The sequence below is a fragment of the Cervus elaphus genome, chromosome 5, assembly GCF_910594005.1.
Source record: "Cervus elaphus chromosome 5, mCerEla1.1, whole genome shotgun sequence".
Classification (NCBI taxonomy): domain Eukaryota; kingdom Metazoa; phylum Chordata; class Mammalia; order Artiodactyla; family Cervidae; genus Cervus; species Cervus elaphus.
The window spans coordinates 1,302,612-1,320,633 of NC_057819.1; the positions used below are offsets into that span (position 1 = coordinate 1,302,612).

An 18,022-nucleotide genomic window follows, 5' to 3' on the forward strand; every position below is an offset into this window, starting at 1 on the left:
GTGTGTATATGTGTGTGTATGTGTGTGTGTGTGCGTGAGACCCATGTGTGTATGTGTGTGTGTGTGTGTGAGGCCCATGGTGGGTGTCACCCAGCAGGTGCTGAACACAGCGCCTCCCGCCCAGTCTTGTGATGGAGCCGTGGCCCCCGCCCCGCAGCCGGCCTGTAACCTGGGCCGTTTCCCCACTCCCACCTCAGCCCCGGCCTTGCCGCCCTCCCGACCCCCCCAGGGCGCCCTTGGGAACGAGGGTGGGAGCAGGTGTGTCCCCCGGGCCCTGGGGCGGGGCTGGCCGAGACTGCGGCGTGAGGCGGTTGGGCCCTGGAACCATAGCAGAGCAGTTGGCAGAGACCTCCCCTGGGAGAGGCCCCCCCAGTACCGGCCCTGGGGGAGGGGGCCGTGCTGGGGGCAGGGACAGAAGGCCCTGGCAGAGGACTGGGCCCCTGGGACGGGGCGCACCGGGACAGCCCCTGCCAGCAAGGGGAAGCGGGGGCACTTTCGACCCTCTCCAAGGAGGAGCCCACACCAGCGCGTCTGCCCAAGGTGCCCTGGGCCTTGGGGGCACATGAGGTCCAGGCCAGGCCAGAGGGCCCGTGAGGCCCCCAGGGGTCAGCACGGTGTCCCCAGGCAGCTCTGGCCTCTCATCCTGCTGGGCCTGGCGGTGGGCGCCCACGGCCTGCTGCCCCTGACGGCAGTGCCTCGGAACACAGCCCCCAGCATGGAAGCCCCGGCAGGAAAGAGCCCGTGGAGCCTGTGGGACAGGTAAGGGCTGGGGGAGTCGTGGGGGGTGTGGGGGTCCCTGTCCCCAACACTGGGGGTGAGGACAGAGCTGCCGTGAGGGCAGATGGCAGAGTGGTGAGACTTGGCCGGAGGGGGGGCCTGGCAGATGGAGGCTTCGTCTGCAGCGTCGGCACTTTGTCTGGGGTGGACTTGCTTGCATTAATTGCTTTTATTGCATTAAAACATCATTTTTCTGGATTGCTGAGTTTCTTGGCCTCCCGCACCTTTTGCACCCAACACTAGTGTCTCCCCCTCCTCGCGCGGGTCCTCCGAGTGGAACAGCACAGGGAGGCAGGGGCAGGAGGTCTCGGGGGTCACTGCCCTCGTCTTGGGGTCCCCAGGGCTCCCCTAGGCTGGCGAACCACCTTCTTGCTCTTCCCCTCGCTGGGCAGGCGCTGGGCTCTGGAGCACCAGGGCGCAGGCTCTGCTGGCTGATGGGGGGACCTTCCCCGGTGTCCCCAGGCCCCCCAGCCAAGGGCCACCTCCTGAGACTCGTCCCCAGGAGGCCGAGCCCACCAGGGTGCAGGCGCCTCCCTGGGAAAGGCCCAGGCGAGGGTCTGGGGGTCCACAGACTGCCCCCCTGGCCGTGTGGCTCCAGTCCCCTCCTCTCTGCATGTGGTGGGGGGGTCCCTGGATAGAGTACTGACCACCAGGGACGGTCTGGGACCATCAGTGACACCGCCGCACGATTGTCGTGGGCTCTGACCACTTAGGGGCACAACCTCCTTCTCAGCGGCCCCACAAGGCAGGTCCCACTGTCACCCCCAGTTTACGGACGAGGACGGGGGCCCAGAGAGGTGAGGACACACAGCCGGCGCTGACTCCCAGTGCCCGAGCCTCCAGCGGTGCCGTGCGCACCCCTCTCCCCGACGCTGGCTGGGCTGACGAGTCCACTCCCCTGGGCCTCCGTTTCCCCCCTGCACAGTGAGGGGTGCGAGCTGGACAAGAGCCTCGCAGCCTGACGCCTGCCCCGGAGAGGCGGGGGTGGTCGCGGGGAAGGGCCGGGGGCGGGGTGCGCAGGGCCTTGCATCAGCAGTGCAGCCACGGGGCAGGGTCAGCGTCTGAGAGGGTCAGGTGGGGGCCGGCACCGTAGCGTCCGGCGGGGACGGCAGAGCAAGGGCAGGATCCAGGCAACAGGAGGAGCGACAGACGTCCGTCACGCCAGGCCTCGCGGTGGGGCCGGCAGCCCAGGGCACAGGGGCTGGGCCGGGCAAGAGCCGTCACACAGTGCGATGCCCGCAGGACCCAGGGGCCCGCGGGGGTGGAGTTCAGGTGGGGGGTCAGGGGGCCCCCGGGGGTCCTCAGGGCTGGAGTCGGCGGGTCTGAGAAGAGGCTGGAGCGGTGGCCAGGCCCAGACCTGAGGACCCGTCATCCCTGGAGGACAGACTTCATGTGGGCTGTCCTGGGGGCCATTCGTCAGGAAACGGGACCAGAGTGGGGTGGTGGGAGGGGGCGGGAAATGAGAGCTGGGGGGACCTCGGGGAGGAGGGCAGAGCGGACAGAGGGCAGGAGAGAGGCAGGAGGTCAGGGAGTAAGAGGAGGAGGAGCCGGGAGGCCCCCTTGGCTTTCACTGGACAGTGAAGAGAGTGCTGGGTCCTGCATTTTAAGCGATCGGTCCGAGAGAAGGGGTGGTCTGAGAAGGGGTGGCCTGCAGGCGGTTGGTCTCCCCCAGGGGTGTCCATTCAGCTGTTGGACCACTCAGGGTCACCGAGAGGGAGGTCTGAACCGAGGGGTCACGTCCTGGCGTGGGGCAGCCCTGTGGCCAGTTTAAGGGCAGTAGGTGGGGGGGCCGCTGCCTGAGCTGATCTCACGGGTCCAGGGCACGGACCAGGCTAAGGGAGCAGGGGCCCGAGGCGGGCAGCGAGGGGCACAGGCCTGAGGCAGCCTCCAGAGCCGGGTGGAGGCGGCTGCAGACCACGGGGGTCTTGTCCACCCTGTCCGTCACCCTGGGGCCCAGGGGGAGGGGCTGAGGGATTCGAGGGTGGGGCTCTCGGAACCGCATGAGGCCAGATTAGAGGTCGGAGAAGAGGCAGTGGAAAGGCGCCCGGGAGGAGGGGCCGGGCCACGGGGACCGGTGGAATCGGCAAGTGGATTCACAGTGACATCGTCAGAGGGCTGACGGGCAGGAACAGACCCCATTAGGCAGTGTCAGTGGGAGCCTGAGATTCTGGAACAAACAACACCACATACCAAGAGTCATAACAACGTACATTCTGTTTAATCAAGCAATTCCACCTCTAGACATGTCTCTTGGGACTTCCCTAAGACTCCGAACTTCCACTGCAGGGGGCCCAGGTGCCATCCCTGGTCGGGAATCTAAGATCCCACATGCCATGTGGTACGGCCAAAAAATTAAAATAAAAAAAGAGAAATTTATCTTGATGGTATATCAGAACTTTGGCTAAATACTGCATGTTCTTGGGGAAGAAGTAGAGACAACCTAAATGTCCAATGAGAAGGGAAGGTGAGATGTGAAAGTGAAAGTCGCTCAGTCGCGTCCGACTCTTTGCGACCCCATGAACCGCAGCACACCAGGCCTCCCTGTCCATCACCAACTCCCGGAGTCCACCCAAACCCATGTCCATCGAGTCGGTGATGCCATCCAACCATCTCATCCTCTGTCGTCCCCTTCTCCTCCTGCCCTCAATCTCCCCCAGCATCAGGGTCTTTTCAAATGAGTCAGCTCTTTGCATCAGGGGGCCAAAGTATTGGAGTTTCAGCTTCAGAATCAGTCCTTCCAATGAACACGTGCTAATAAAACCATAGAGTTGTGTAGCCCCCACTCCAATCAAGATACAGAACATTTCTACCACCCTCCCCAAATTTCCCCAGGCTCTTGTGTAGTCAAGTCTTCTTTCTATTCCAACCATTAAAAACCACTGAGTTCTTTCTTTGATTTGCCATGTGGAGCGGCATGTGGTATCTTTAGTTCCCCCACCAGGGATTGAACCGATGGCCCCTGCAGTGGAAGCTTGGAGTCTTAGCCACTGGACAGCCAGGGAAGCCCGATCTCTTTCTGACCCCATAGTTTTGCCTTTTCCAGATATCAATGTCATCACGTTGTATGTAATCTCTTTTTCAATCAAACATTTTATTTGGGGATATTTGTAGATTCACACGCAGCTGTAAGATGTAATACAGGGGGTCCCATGTACCCTTCACCCCGTTTCCCCCAATGGTGATGTCTTGTAAAATAAAAAATCACGGCCAGGGTATGACCGGGATGCCGTCAAGTACAGAATATTCCCAGAGCCCTTCCTGGCCACACCCACTTCCTTCCCTCCCAAGCTGGGAGAGATGAGCTGGCAGCTACTAACTTGGTCTTCTTTTCTAATTTGGTCCCCTCAAGATAGTTCTATAAATGGAATTATACTGTTTGTAACCTTTTGGGGACCAATTTTCTTTTGAAAAATTTTTTTATTGGAGTATAGTCGAGTTGCTCTTTTCTGCTTACAGCAAAGTGAATCAGTTATACATAGACATATATCTACACTTTCTTAGATTCTTTCCCCACATAAGTCATTTCGTGACATGTTCAGTCACGTCTGGCTCTTTGCAACCCCATGGACGGTAGCCCTCCAGGCTCCTCTGTTCGTGTGATTTTCCAGGCAAGAATACTGGAGCGGGTTGCCATTTCCTTCTCCAGGGCATCTTCCCGACCCAGGGATGGAACCCATGTTTTGTAAGCCATTACAGAGCATTGAATAGGGCTCCCTGTGCGATACAGCGGGTCCTTATTAGTTGTCTGGTTTATATACTGCAGTGCGTATATGCCAGTCCCGATTTTCCAATGGATCCCTCCCCTCTCCCACCCTTGGTAACCATAACCATAGGAGAAGGAGGCGGCAGATGAGGTGGTTAGACAGTATCGCCCAGGGGTCCCTGGCTGCTGGAGGGCGGCTGCCACACCCACTCCCACAGGACCCAGCCCCGTGTCCATCACGCCCCACAGGCTCCCGCTCCGGCCCGGCCCCCGGGCGACAGGCCCCAGGTGCTGGCCTGGCGTCTGGGCTGAGGCTCCCGTGCCGTGGTTCCTCTTTGGCGGCGGGACCAAGGTCATTTTCCCAGGTAAGTGGCTCTCGCCCCTTCCCCAGCCTGTCCCACCCTCTGCTCTCTCGGGAAAGTCACTTCTGTCTGTCTCCCGAGGTCAGGGACTCCACCAGGGATGCTGCCAAGATGACCGTCCATCTCTCTACCACCTGCAGGTCGGCCCAAGTCTGCACCCTCGGTCACTCTGTTCCCGCCCTCCAAGGACGAGCTCAGCACCAACAAGGCCACCCTGGTGTGTCTCATCAGCGACTTCAACCCGGGCAACGTGACCGTGGCCTGGAAGGCAGACGGCACACCCATCACCCGGGGCGTGGTGACCAGTCAGGCCTCCAAACAGAGCAACAGCAAGTATGCGGCCAGCAGCTACCTGACCCTGATGGGCAGTGAGTGGAAATCTAAAGGCAGTTACAGCTGCGAGGTCACGCACGAGGGGAGCACCGTGACGAAGACAGTGAAGCCCTCGGAGTGCTCTTAGGGCCCCGGGCCCCCACCCTCCTGGAGCCCCGGGGTCTCCCCTCCCACCGCGGTCCCCTGCGTCCCTTCCTCCTGCACCCAATCTGCTTGCAACAGAACGTCCTCATTGTCATTCAGAAATCCTGCTTGCTGCTTGCTTTTTCCTTGTCTCGTGTTTAATCGGCAACCTCTCCAGCATTCTGGAGATTCAGGAATCCCAGGCACCAAGGAGAAAACACCCCAAGGGGAGAGGCTCACAGTGTCGGGGTGGGGGGGGCAGGTGTCGCCCAGAGACTGGTCTGGACCCACCTCCACCAGCCTCTCCTCCTCCAGCACAGGGCCGTGCCCAGCCCAGCTGCCCGTGGCTGGTGCCATCCAGATGAGCGGGGTGGGGTGGGGTGGGGGCCCGCGGGGGGCAGGGCGGGGGCAGGGGGCGCGCAGGGGGCGGGACGGGGGCGGCGGGGGCGGGGGGGCTCCCTGCACCCTGCCACCAGAAGGGCCCCCAACCTGGCACAGGGCTTGCCTGGCCCAGCGGCAGCATCTTGAGGATACAGTTCAAGGCCAAGCCCCCAGGACGGGTCCCTGTGGTCCCTGACCCTTCGCCAGACCCGCTTTCTGCTGCCTCTGGCCCCCCAACGCCAGCTCCCTCCAGGCCAGCTGCTTCCACCCCCGAGGCCACCGCTTCACGCTCCCCGCACTCCGATCCTGCTGGCCCCTCCGCTGGGCTGACCGACCTGGTCCCCACCCGCCCAACGGACCCGTCGCTTCCCAGCGCCCCGAGGTCTGCTCTCCTGCCGTGACCCTCCTGGGGGGGCTCTGAACCCCAGCGATCTGGACCGACTGAGCTCATGGGGGCTGAGAGGAGCAGCTCCCCGGCATGCCACCCCCCGTACCCCGGGTCCCCAGGGCTGCCAGAGGCGGGTTCTCACACCTCCGGTCAGGATTGGGGACGAGGCCCAGGCCCCACCAGCTGTCGGCCACTGACCTGCTCAGCGCAGCTGGGAACAGGTCCTTGGCAACAGGGAGTCCAGGGGATCTGGCTGCACCGTCTCCAAGTCCCAGGGGCCCCACTGGGTGCTGGTGGGCGTCATGGAGCCCCTCGATGACGGCGGCCAACTTCATGCAGCACCGGCCCCTGCTCCGCCCAGCCGAGGGCGGACCAGCCCGGGCTCAGCTGCAGGCGTCATCTCTCTGCTGTGAGGATGCGGCTGGCCAGTGCCACCCGGGGGCCCTGCCCTCCCTCCTGGGTCCCCAGGCCACCTCGGGAGAAGGGTGCTCCCCTCATGGTTGAGGACACTGAGGTCCCCAGAGCCGAGGCAGACCCCTGGGGCCCACTCCGAACCACATACCCGTGGTGGGCACCCAGGGCCTCTCCCGGGGTCACCTCCATCCCCAGGAGCCAGGAGCTGAGCCCATGGCCCCACAACCCCTGGACGTCAGCAGCCCTCTGAGGCTCCGTGGTGTGGGGGTCCCAGGTTCCTCCATCTGTGCGGACTTGGTGCAGGGTGGGGGGCAGGTTGGAGGGGGTCATGGACTCTCTGAGTCCATATAGCAAAGCAGGATGGGTTCTGTGTGCCCATTTCACAGAGGAGAGAACAGGTTCAGACAGTAGGAGGGGGGTTGGGACCTGCCCCAGATCACAGGGGGAGCTGCTGGCTGGCAGGCTGCACCCCCTCACCTCACCCCACCCCCCACTCTTTCCATGGCCCCTCAGCCGTGACGAGTCATTCATTCACTCACTCACTCACTCACTCATTCAGCAAAGCCTCAGCGGGCCCCACTGTGGGCTGGTGCTGGGGGCGAGGAATAAGGACCACCTGTTCTGGAACTGCCCGTGCACTGGGGGGATGGCCAAGGAGCCCACCGCTGACGCCACCGCCTCCCCCAGCCCCTAGGTGAGCTCCCTGCACCCCCAGGGAGAATCACCCCACACATTTGGGGCCTCGAGGTGGCCAGGGGCCAGGACAGCCCTGATTCAGGGTCCCCTCCCTGCAGCTGGGGCTGGGGATAATGGAACCTTACTCACTCCCTGGAGGGCCGGTAGGGCCGGTCAGGTGGAAAGTGAACGTTTGTGGCCTCTGGGGTTGACAGTTGCTGCTGCCGTTGGCGACCAGCTGCTCGGGGCCCAGCAGCCTCGGGCCAGCATCCCCGGGCTCCCCACAGGCCCTGCACCCTCACCCCCACGCAGCTGGCTACCCCTGGGAATCTCCAGGCTAAAGCTAAGTCTAACTTTGCCCTAAACAGAACTCCGGGAGACAGCAGGAAGCCAAGAGGGGAAGAGAAACTGCGTCTGTGGTCGGCAGGGCATGGGACGGGGGACAGACGGCCGGGTGCAGCCCGCACGGCAGGACGGGCTAGGTTCAGGGCTGACGCGGGATGTTTGTGTAGCTCGCAGGTGGGGGTAGCGGAGACCACTGCCTCCCCCAGCCCCCACCCAGCCCTGGTCTGAGCCTGGCCCGCCCCACCATGTCCTCCCCATCCTGGGTCCTGGGATCCTGGAAGGCCCGACCACAGGGATTCTCACCTCCCCCTTGAAGGACCCTCACTGACAAAGGAAAAGCTGCTGCTCCCATAAAGGAGACCCAGCTACACACGAGAAGATGCTCAAGTCGTTGTTGTTCAGTCGTTCAGTTGTGTCCGCTCTCTGAGACCCCATGGACTGCAGCACACCAGGCTTCCCTGTCCATCACCAAATTCTGGAGCTTACTCAAACTCATGTCCAATGAATCGGTGATGCCATCCAATCATCTCATCCTCTGTCGTCCCCTTCTCCCGCCTTCAATCTCTCCAGCATCAGGGTCTTTTCCTATGTGTCTGCTCTTTGCATCAGGTGGCAAAGTATTGGAGCTTCAGCTTCAGCGTCAGTCCTTCCAATGAATATTCAGGGTTGATGTCCTTTAGGACGGACGGGTTTGATCTCCTTGCTGTCCAAGGGGCTCTCAACATCATTAGCAATTATTGAAAATGACAATTACCACCACAATGAGACGCCACGTCACACACCCAATAGGATGACTGTAATGTTTAAAAAATGTAAAATCACCAGTGTTGGCAAGAATGTGAAGAAGTCAGAACTTTTGTATATTGAGGGTGGGAATAAGAAACGGTGCAACTTCTGTGGAAAACAACTCGACAGTTTCTCCAAAGGCTATGCATAGAATCACCATATAGACCAGCAATTCTACGGCTAGTCATGTACCCCAAAGAATTGAAAACAGGTGTTCAAATAAAAACTTACTCATTCATGCTCACAGTAGCACTATTCACCGTTGCCAAAAGGCGAAAAGAACTCAAAAGCCCATCTCTGATGAATGGATAAACAAATGTTCGTTTGCCCATTAAAAGGAATGGAGGGCTGATGCAGTATGGATGAGTCTCAAAAACACACTGCGTGCATGAAGCCAGACACAAAAGTCACCCATTATATGATTCCATTTACAAGAAAGAGCCAGAGTTCAGGGAAATCCAGAGAGACAGACAGCAACGTTAGCGGTTGCCAGGGTCTGGAGCGAGTGGGGATGGGGAGCTAGCATGTAATGTGTCTGGGGTCTCCCTCTGGGCGATGACAATACTTTGGAACTAGATGCAGACGGTGGCTGCAACAACATGATACATGTCCCAAAGCCACTGAATCCACTTCAAAATGGATAATTTCATGTGATGTGAATTTTACCTCAATTAAAAAAAAAAAAATACCAAAAACCTCTACTGACTCTCTCCCCCAGGGGATCTTCAGTCCGCTGGTTCATGAACTTGTGCTGACAAAACCCACACCAAACGGATGGAAACGGAGTGTGTCAAGGCAGGTGTGAGCTGGTTCAGCCAAAGGACCTGCGGAAGGAAGGACCGGGCCCGGGGGCGGGGCCATCCTGTCCTGGCGGATGTTTGGGTGGCGCTGGGGCCCCAACTCCACTTTCCTTCCACAGGGGCCAGTGACGGTGTGAGGATGGCCCCGGGTCCGCTCAGCAGCAGCGCTGACCGACGGTCTAGTACACGTGTGGCCTCGATCTCAGCACCGAGGCCCGCAGCTTTGGCAGGATAGGTGGGGGTGAGGGCGGCCCCTGAGATGCTGAAACTGCGGATCGTGATTAGTCAAATCCATTCCGCCTGCCCGCACTAATCAAGGGCCTTTTAAGACTCGCACGTCCTCCAAGCACGAAGCCAGAACCATAAAATACCCGCCCGGGTTGTTCTCTAGAAAGCCGGACTCAGCGGCGTCTAGCTGGAGCTGAGCTGTTAGGACTGGACGGACCGCTGACCCTCCCACTGGGCGTGGTCGCGAGTCCGCTCCCTGGAAGCTCCGCCCCCAGCTCGCGCTGTGAGCGCAGAGGCGGGGCTCGGGTCCACCGCGCCGACCGCGGTCCCGGCGCCTTGTCCGTCCCTTTCCCCGGGCTCCCCGCGCCCCACACCGCCTGCTGCTTGGTCTTCATGCCCTGAGCACGCAGCCCGGTGCCCGCGGGGAGGCAGATTCCAGAGCGCTCTCTGGGCTCCTTGCCTGGTTGCCTTGTGGATGAACCCGCTCTTTGCCGCGAACCTCAGCATCTCAGTGTTTGGGTCTGCTTCTTGAAGGGGAAACAAATCAAAACTGGGTTCAGTAGCAACAGTAAAACCGTTACACGTAGCACTCACCCCTCCATCCCCCACAGATTACTGACCACCCAAGTTTTTCTTTGAATCCCTACAATAAACAATCTTGGGGAAAGCTTCTGTCTAGCCCAGGCCTCCGTTTTCCAGATCTCTGGAGGGCAGAGGGGGAAAGATTATAATTCAAACAGAAGTCCCGGGGCCAGGTAGAACCCAATCACCATTCACTAAAGGGAGAAATTCGCGCCTCCACAACAGATGAGGCTGATCGTCTAGGGTGGCCTCTATTGAAGGTTTCCTGAGGAAACTGCCTTCCGGGGGACACAGCCCAGTATTTTGCCTCTGGCCCCTCGAGACTCCGGGACTCACCTCCCCTCTCCACTCCCCTCCTCTGGGCTCTGATGGGCTAGGGCCCCGCACCTGCAGACAGCCAGCGGCCCAGGGAACAGCAGGAGGTTGGTGGGGACCCCAGGCCGGCCCACCCACATGGGGTTAGACCAGAGGGGAGGGACCAGCTGTGAGGTCACAGGCAGCTGCTCTGGGATGGCCTTGCGGGGCGGGGAACACAGAAGGAGGCTGAAGTTCTTCCCTCTGGAACGGGTTGGGACCACTTGCACACGCCCTTGAAAACCCCGCAGGCACGTCAGCAAGGGGGGAGGCCAGCTTTCCTCCCCCCTCACCTCTCCCAGAGGCCACATCTGTGACAGGGAGGCTGGACACTCAGCTCTGTGTCCCCTGAACATTTCCCGCTTCCGAGTGGCGGGAGGGGAGGAGACCTAGTCCTCTTCCCATACCTCTCACCACTGCTTAGAGGGCAGACGTGCTGGCTTCAGGAGTGGCCCCAATGTTACGTTTTTGAAAAATGACTATCCTTCAGTTTAGGGCTTTTCATAGAAGAAAGCTCATGGGAGGTGAGCTGACAGCGGAGGTGAGGCCTGATGTGGTCAAGTCCAACCTTCCAGGACAAACTGCCCCCAGGGAGGTCGCATTTGGCTTTTCCTAGATCCTTCATGTGTAAGTTAAGGGTGATGGTCACAGAGCAGATAGTTGAGCTCAGCGTGGCAGCGGTCCCAGCCCAGGAGGGCCGGTCACAGCTCTGGAGTGGACGCAGGACGACGGGCTCTGGAACTGCTGGGTCACAGGCTCAGCAGAGGGCTGGGGAGCTGGGACACCTCCGATTAGACAACTGCAGTGGCTGTCCTCTGCTGGAAGGCAGTGGGTGGTGACCCCTGGCTCTGCTGTTCAGGGGGTGGGGACAGACGGGTCTGAGATGGTGGGAACCCCCACAGGAGGGGTCAGAGCTTTAGGCCCTTAAGGTCTGAGTGTAAAGCAATTGTCCCCAGAGCAGCCCCTCTTCCCGGTCACGTCACTGCTGACCCGCAAACCTGGGAGGGGGACGGTGCTGAGAGGCCCCACTACATCTTTCAGGGTCTCCCCTACATCTGCGGAGACCGCTGCACAAGTCCACAACCAGGAGGGCAACGCTGGACACTGACCTGGGAGGGACATGGGGCCAGAGACTCGAGGAGCCCATGTCCGGACAACCCACAACTGACCCGGCCCAGGGGGACGCGATGCCTGTGGGCGCGATGCAGGCTAATAGCTCGGCCCCTGAGCCGACACGCCCCAAACGTGCCTCGTGGGAAAGGACCATTGTCCTCACCTGGTCACTAATAAATACCACCAGCTGCGCGAAACACTCATCTCACACGCTAGCAAAGTAACGCTCAGAATTCTCCAAACCAGGCTTCAGCGGTACATGAACTGCGGACTTCCAGATGTCCAAGCTGGATTTAGAAAAGGCAGAGGAACCAACATCCGTTGGATCATCAAAAAAGCAAGAGAGAGGAAAAAAAAAGCAAGAGAGTTCCAGAAAAACATCTACTTCTGCTTTATTGACTATGCCAAAGCCTTTGACTGTGTGGATCACAATAAACTGTGGAAAATTCTGAAAGACATGGGAATACCAGACCACCTGACCTGCCTCCTGAGTATCTGTATGCAGGTCAGGAAGCAACAGTTAGAACTGGACATGGAACAACAGGCTGGTTCCAAACAGGAAAAGGAGTACGTCAAGGCTGTATATTGTCACCCTGCTTATTTAACTTATATGCAGAGTACATCATGCGAAATGCCAGGCTGGATGAAGCACAAGCTGGAATCAAGATTGCTGGGAGAAATATCAATAACCTCAGATATGCAGATGACACCACCCTTATGGCAGAAAGTGAAGAAGAACTAAAGAGCCTCTTGATGAAAGTGAAAGAGGAGAGTGAAAAAGTTGGATTAAAGCTCAGCATTCAGAAAACTAAGATCATGGCATCTGGTCCCATCACTTCATGGCAAACAGATGGGGAAACAGTGGAAAAAGTGGCTGACTTTACTTTTTTGGGTTTCAAAATCACTGCAAATGGTGACTGCAGCCATGAAATTAAAAGACGCTTGCTCCTTGGAAGAAAAGCTATGACCAACCTAGACAGCATATTAAGAAGCAGAGATACTACTTTGCCAACAAAAGTCTGTCTAGTCAAATCTATGGTTTTTCCAGTAATCATGTATGGATGTGAGAGTTGGACTATAAAGAAAGCTGAGCACCGAAGAATTGGTGCTTTTGAACTGTGATGTTGGAGAAGACTCTTGAGAGTCCCTTGGACTGTAAGGAAATCCAACCAGTCCATCCTAAAGTAAATCAGTCCTGAATATTCATAGGAACGACTGATGCTGAAGCTGAAGCTCCAATACTTTGGCCACCCGGTGGGAAGAACTGACTCATTGGAAAAGACCCTGATGCTGGGAAGGATTGAAGTCGGGAGGAGAAGGGGACGACAGAGGATGAGATGGTTGGATGGCATCACTGAGTCAATGGACATGAATTTGAGAAAACTCTGGGAGTTGGTGATGGACAGGGAGGCCTGGCTTGCTGTAGTCCATGGGGTCACGAAGAGTAGGACACGACTGAGCGACTGAACTGAACTGAACGCGAAACACCTTTCAACGCTAGAGGGCGCGGGAGACCGTGGAATTCCTTCCAGGCTTCGGGGGCGCCGCACAAAACCGGCCTGCAGGGGTGGGGGGCGCGGTGGGGGGCGCGGTGTGAGTGCTGGGCGCGGGCCGGCCCTTCCCGGTCCCCCTTGTGCGCTTATGGGCACAGACAGGTCCAGCCCCAAGAGGACTGTCTGATGACTTCTCGATGTTACGGGTGCTCTTCACCGCAAAGGGTTAAAAAAAATTACAATTCAGAGGGACCAGGGTTTTAATCTGTAAACTGTGTGACTTGCAAAAATGAAGTAATATAAATAAATTTTAGTTTTTTTTAAAGGTGTAATATAGAGTATGTCCCGTGCAATGTTTGGGACATACTTATACTAAAAACTCATTCACTGGGCATCCTGTATTTTATCTGCAGCCCTATTCATGAGCCATGAAAAAGGCAGAACTGCGGAGACTGCATCTTTTTTCTTTGCCCCTTTTTGCGGGTGTATTTGCATTTATTAACCACATTCTCTTCTTCTCAGTTTTTTTTTTTTTTTTTATATAGAGTTGTTGGAGGCTAGCACACTTACTCCGTCCAACTGTGAGTGGACTTGAGGAAGAATTAACACAGTTAATTGAATGTGATTACAATGACCCTTGGGGGCAGGCGTCCTTCATTTTGGACGGAGTGGGCTATTTCGGGGTCAAGGATGGGACACCCAAACGGACACCGAGGTTTCTGTGCAGAGGGTGCCATGCCGGGCTCTGCCAGCAGATGGTGATGGAGGAACGGGTAAGGCCACCGCGACCAGAAAGCGCTTTTCCCGCTTTCCTTCCTTTTATTGAGCACAGGGGCCAGTGACGGTGTGAGGATGGCCCCGGGTCCGCTCAGCAGCAGCGCTGACCGACGGTCTAGTACACGTGTGGCCCCGATCTCAGCACCAAGGCCCCAGCTTTGGCAGGATAGGTGGGGGTGAGGGCGGCCCCTGAGATGCTGAAACTGCGGATCGTGATTAGTCAAATCCATTCCGCCTGCCTGCACTAATCAAGGGCCTTTTAAGACTCGCACGTCCTCCAAGCACGAAGCCAGAACCATAAAATACCCGCCCGGGTTGTTCTCTAGAAAGCCGGACTCAGCGGCGTCTAGCTGGAGCTGAGCTGTTAGGACTGGACGGACCGCTGACCCTCCCACTGGGCGTGGTCGCGAGTCCGCTCCCTGGAAGCTCCGCCCCCAGCTCGCGCTGTGAGCGCAGAGGCGGGGCTCGGGTCCACCACACCGACCGCGGTCCGCGCACCTTGTCCGTCCCTTTCCCCGGGCTCCCCGCGCCCCACACCACCTGCTGCTTGGTCTTCAAGCCCTGAGCGCGCAGCCCGGTGCCCGCGGGGAGGCAGATTCCAGAGCGCTCTCTGGGCTCCTTGCCTGGTTGCCTTGTGGATGAACCCGCACTTTGCTGCAAACCTCTGGTGTTTCAGTGTTTGGGCTTGCTGCCCATGGGGAAAAAAGATAAACCCAGGTTCCGTAACAAATGTAAAACCATTATTACATAGCACTCCATACTCCCAACCCCCCCCCCCCCCCCGATTGCTGACCACCAAAGGTTTAATTTGACTTTCTGCAATAGGGAATCTTCTAGAAGGCTCAGGCCTCCGTTTTCCAGATTCTGGACGGGCAGTGGGGGGAAAGGTTATTAATCCACATATAAATCCCCGGCTGCCGTTTCTGCCTTCCTGCTGCCGCTGCGTCCTCAGGCCCCGTGTGCGCACCCCGGAGCCGCTCCTGCCCAGCGGACGCCCCCACACCCCCCGCGGTGGTGGCCCTTCCAGGGTCCAGGTCTGGCCCCACCCCGTGGCCAGTGGCTTTGCCTCTAGAAAGGGCGCAGTCTCAGCCTGTGTGAGTGGCTTTCCTCACCGTCCAGCCTTCCTCTCCCTGGCAGGGCTGCGTAGAGCATGGTAAGCCTCTCAGCGCCCTCTGTTATCCTTTCAGGCGTTATCTACCCTCGATCGTGAACGTTTGGGTCTAACATCATTCGTGTGGTTTGTTTTCTGACTCGACCCTGATTGACACGACCCAGCATCAAAAGGTGGCCTAGAAACAGGGGTCATCTCCAGACTGTTGCTGCCACGGACCTAAAAACCAGAACTGGGAATTCCTTGGTGGACCAGTGGCTAAGACTCCAGCCTCCGCTACAGGAGGGGGGGGGGGGGGGTGTGGATTCGAAATAAAAATTAAAAATATGTATAAATTTGCCAAAACCAAGCAGAGGACATCTTCCAGAGGGAAGTGGGAGATGGGAATGGGAGGTGGTATGAGGTTATGAGTGTTCTTCACCCCAAAGGGCTCAGAAAGTTAAACTTCAAGGTAACAAGAGTGTTAGTCTATCAACTAATGTGTGACCAGCAAAAAAAAAAAAAAAATTTAAATTAAAAAAGAAGATAGATTTGACTTACAAGGAACGTCTAACCTCAAGTCTCCCTATTCCTTCCTTCCCAATAGTCCTTTAAGCATCCAGTTAGGGGTCCACTTTTGGAATCTCAAAAGCCCATTTGGAAGGTGCACAGTTCCCATTCTGAAACAGCATGAAGTGAACCACAGACTCAGTCCCCAGCGAAAGTGGTAAAAATTATTTTTTAATTTATTATGGTGTTTAAATATATTTATTTGTATATTAGAATTACATGTTTATTATATACAAATAAATGTTTATAATACTACATAAATACATTTATTTATATAGTTATATATTTACATAATGTATAAATAAAGGTTCGTAGTTATGTATGTATAACAATATATATTTGTTTGTGTTTATTATTTATATATTTTAAATCTATACATACAAATTTTAAGAAATAATATGTTATTTCTATATGGAGAAGGAAATGGCAACCCACTCCAGTACTCTTGCCTGGAAAATCCCATGGATGGAGGAGCCTGGTGGGCTGCAGTCCATGGGGTCTCTGAGTCGGACACGACTGAGCTACTTCACTTTCACTTTTCACTTTCATGCATTGGAGAAGGAAATGGCAGTCCACCCCAGTGTTCTTGTCTGGAGAATCCCAGGGACGGGGGAGCCTGGTTGGCTGCCGTCTATGGGGTCACACAGAGTCGGACAAGACTGAAGTAACTTAGCAGCAGCAGAAGGATGTTATTTCTATGTAAATATATACCATATAAATATAATATACAAGTATATTTATTTGTGTTTATTATTTATATATTTTAAATTTATACATATACATTTTAAGAAATAATATATTATTTCTATATAAATATATACCATCTTTATATACATGTAACATCTCTAATGTCTCTGGAAATGAGCCTAAGGCATACAAAAAATGAAATATTTATTCAAGAAAATCTACTAAAGCTTGGCAAAGGCAGTGAAAGCCTGTAACATTACACCCGTGATCTATTTCCTCCTCCCCCCACCAGTCCCACTTGGTGGCACCTCCACTCCACGTGGGTGCAGGCAAGGTCACACTCAGGGCACCCTCCCCACCCCGCTCCAGACCAAAGTGACATCTTCCTGAGAGGAGCGGTCTTCAGTGATTTTCATCCCACCCTGCCACCCCTCGCCACCTGCTGCCGAGGCTACATTCCAGGTGAGTGAGGTTTGTGACATGGAGGATCTGCACGCCGAAAACACCAGGACATCCATCAGCTTAGCCCGACCCGCCTGTGAAGTGTGCATTCCACGCTGGAAGAAGTCAATCAAGCAGATCAAAGGCACCCTGGTGACGGCCACCTCCTAAAACAGGATTCTCATCCTGAGAGACGACACCACAGCTCCTGCCCCAGCCCCAGAGCGGTGGGTGGCTCAGAGGTTTTGTCCAGGGAGAGAGGAAGGACAAAACAACTGTTGTAAGCCCTTCCATAAACGAGCTGACTTTATTTGCAACAGAGTGTGAGGAAGTTCAAAACAACTGAGCTTGAGGTCAAGAGCGATTAAAACGAGACTGTGGTGTCTGTAGGTACAGGTTGAATCACAGACTGCTAATCTACCGGAGAAAAAGGGACAACTAAAAGGTCAGAACAAATTTCTAACACTGACCTCAGAAACGATCCTTGCAAATGAGCCCAGATTTAACTGGATCAGTCTGGGAAGTAACCCATGCCCCAGGGTTTTGTCGAGATGCTAGAGCAATCAGCTGCAATTAATGAAGCTTATTTCCAGCTCATATGTCCAACAAGGGACTTGTGTCAGAGCATTACCATTAGCTAGAAATGGTAACAATGTGGGCAAATAGAGAGACTTCTAAAATTATTTACATCTCTTTAAAGGATAAGAAGCTGTTAAGAGAAATAGTACCATTTATAAATAAAAATGCATAACAATATATGACAAAAACATTGCAAAGCCTAGGAGGGGAGAGATGGAAGTATACTATTACAAAGTTCTTATTCTGTAGCCAGCGTGGGATAGTATCACTTGAAGGTTCACTTGGTTAGGTTGAAGATGTACATATACTATAAGCCCTAAAGCAACCACTGAAAACACGATGAAGAGTTATAGCTAATAAACTGGCAAAGGAAATGAAAACACACACGTGTGAGTGTATGCACACACACATACACACGCACACACACACATCGATTAATGAAAAAAAGAAAAAGACTGAAAACATGGGACAAATAGAAACCAACATGATGGTATATTGAAACACCACCACATCAGTACTCACGTCAAATGCAAGTGGTCTAAACGTGCTAATTAAGAGTCTAGTTTTTCTGATTAAATAAAAAGCAAGACCCAGTTTATACTTGCTACAAGAAATCTACTTTAAATAAAACAGTACAGATAGGTTGAAAATAAAATGATAGAAAAAGATATACCATGCAACTGTAAACAAAAGAAAGCCCAGGGAGGTTATATTAACATAACTGACTTCAGAGCAAAGAATATTGCCAGGTACAAGAGGGGTCATTTCATAACAATAAGGAACCAGTTCATCTAAAGGACACCATGTTTATGTGTCAGTGTGGTAGACCTGGACTTCCCTGGTGGTGCCCTAGTAAAGAATCTGCCTGCAATACAGGAGACCCGGGTTTGATTCCTGGGTGGGGAAGATCCCCTGGAGAAGGGAATGGCTACCCACTCCAGTGTTCTGGCCTGGAGAATTCCATGGACAGAGGAGCCTGGTGGGCTATAGTCCTTGGGGTCGCCAAGAATCTGACACAACT

The 18,022-nt window shown here is 55.5% G+C and overlaps 1 protein-coding gene across 1 annotated transcript; it reads left to right on the plus strand.

Annotated features, from left to right (window-relative positions):
• The first annotated feature begins 412 nt into the window (after positions 1-412).
• LOC122693594 (immunoglobulin lambda-like polypeptide 5) lies at positions 413-5,096 on the plus strand. The gene is made up of 2 exons (XM_043901137.1): positions 413-759; positions 4,730-5,096. The coding sequence occupies exons 1-2, from the start codon at positions 563-565 to the stop codon at positions 5,094-5,096; spliced, it is 564 nt and encodes a 187-aa protein (XP_043757072.1). The 5' UTR covers positions 413-562.
• The last annotated feature ends 12,926 nt before the right edge of the window (positions 5,097-18,022 follow it).

Coding starts and splice junctions, on each gene's coding strand:
- LOC122693594 (XM_043901137.1), top strand. CDS start 563: ATGAGGTCCAGGCCAGGCCAGAGGGCCCGTGAGGCCCCCAGGGGTCAG. Junction 760..4,729: donor CCGTGGAGCCTGTGGGACAG/GTAAGGGCTGGG, acceptor CACGCCCCACAG/GCTCCCGCTCCGGCCCGGCC.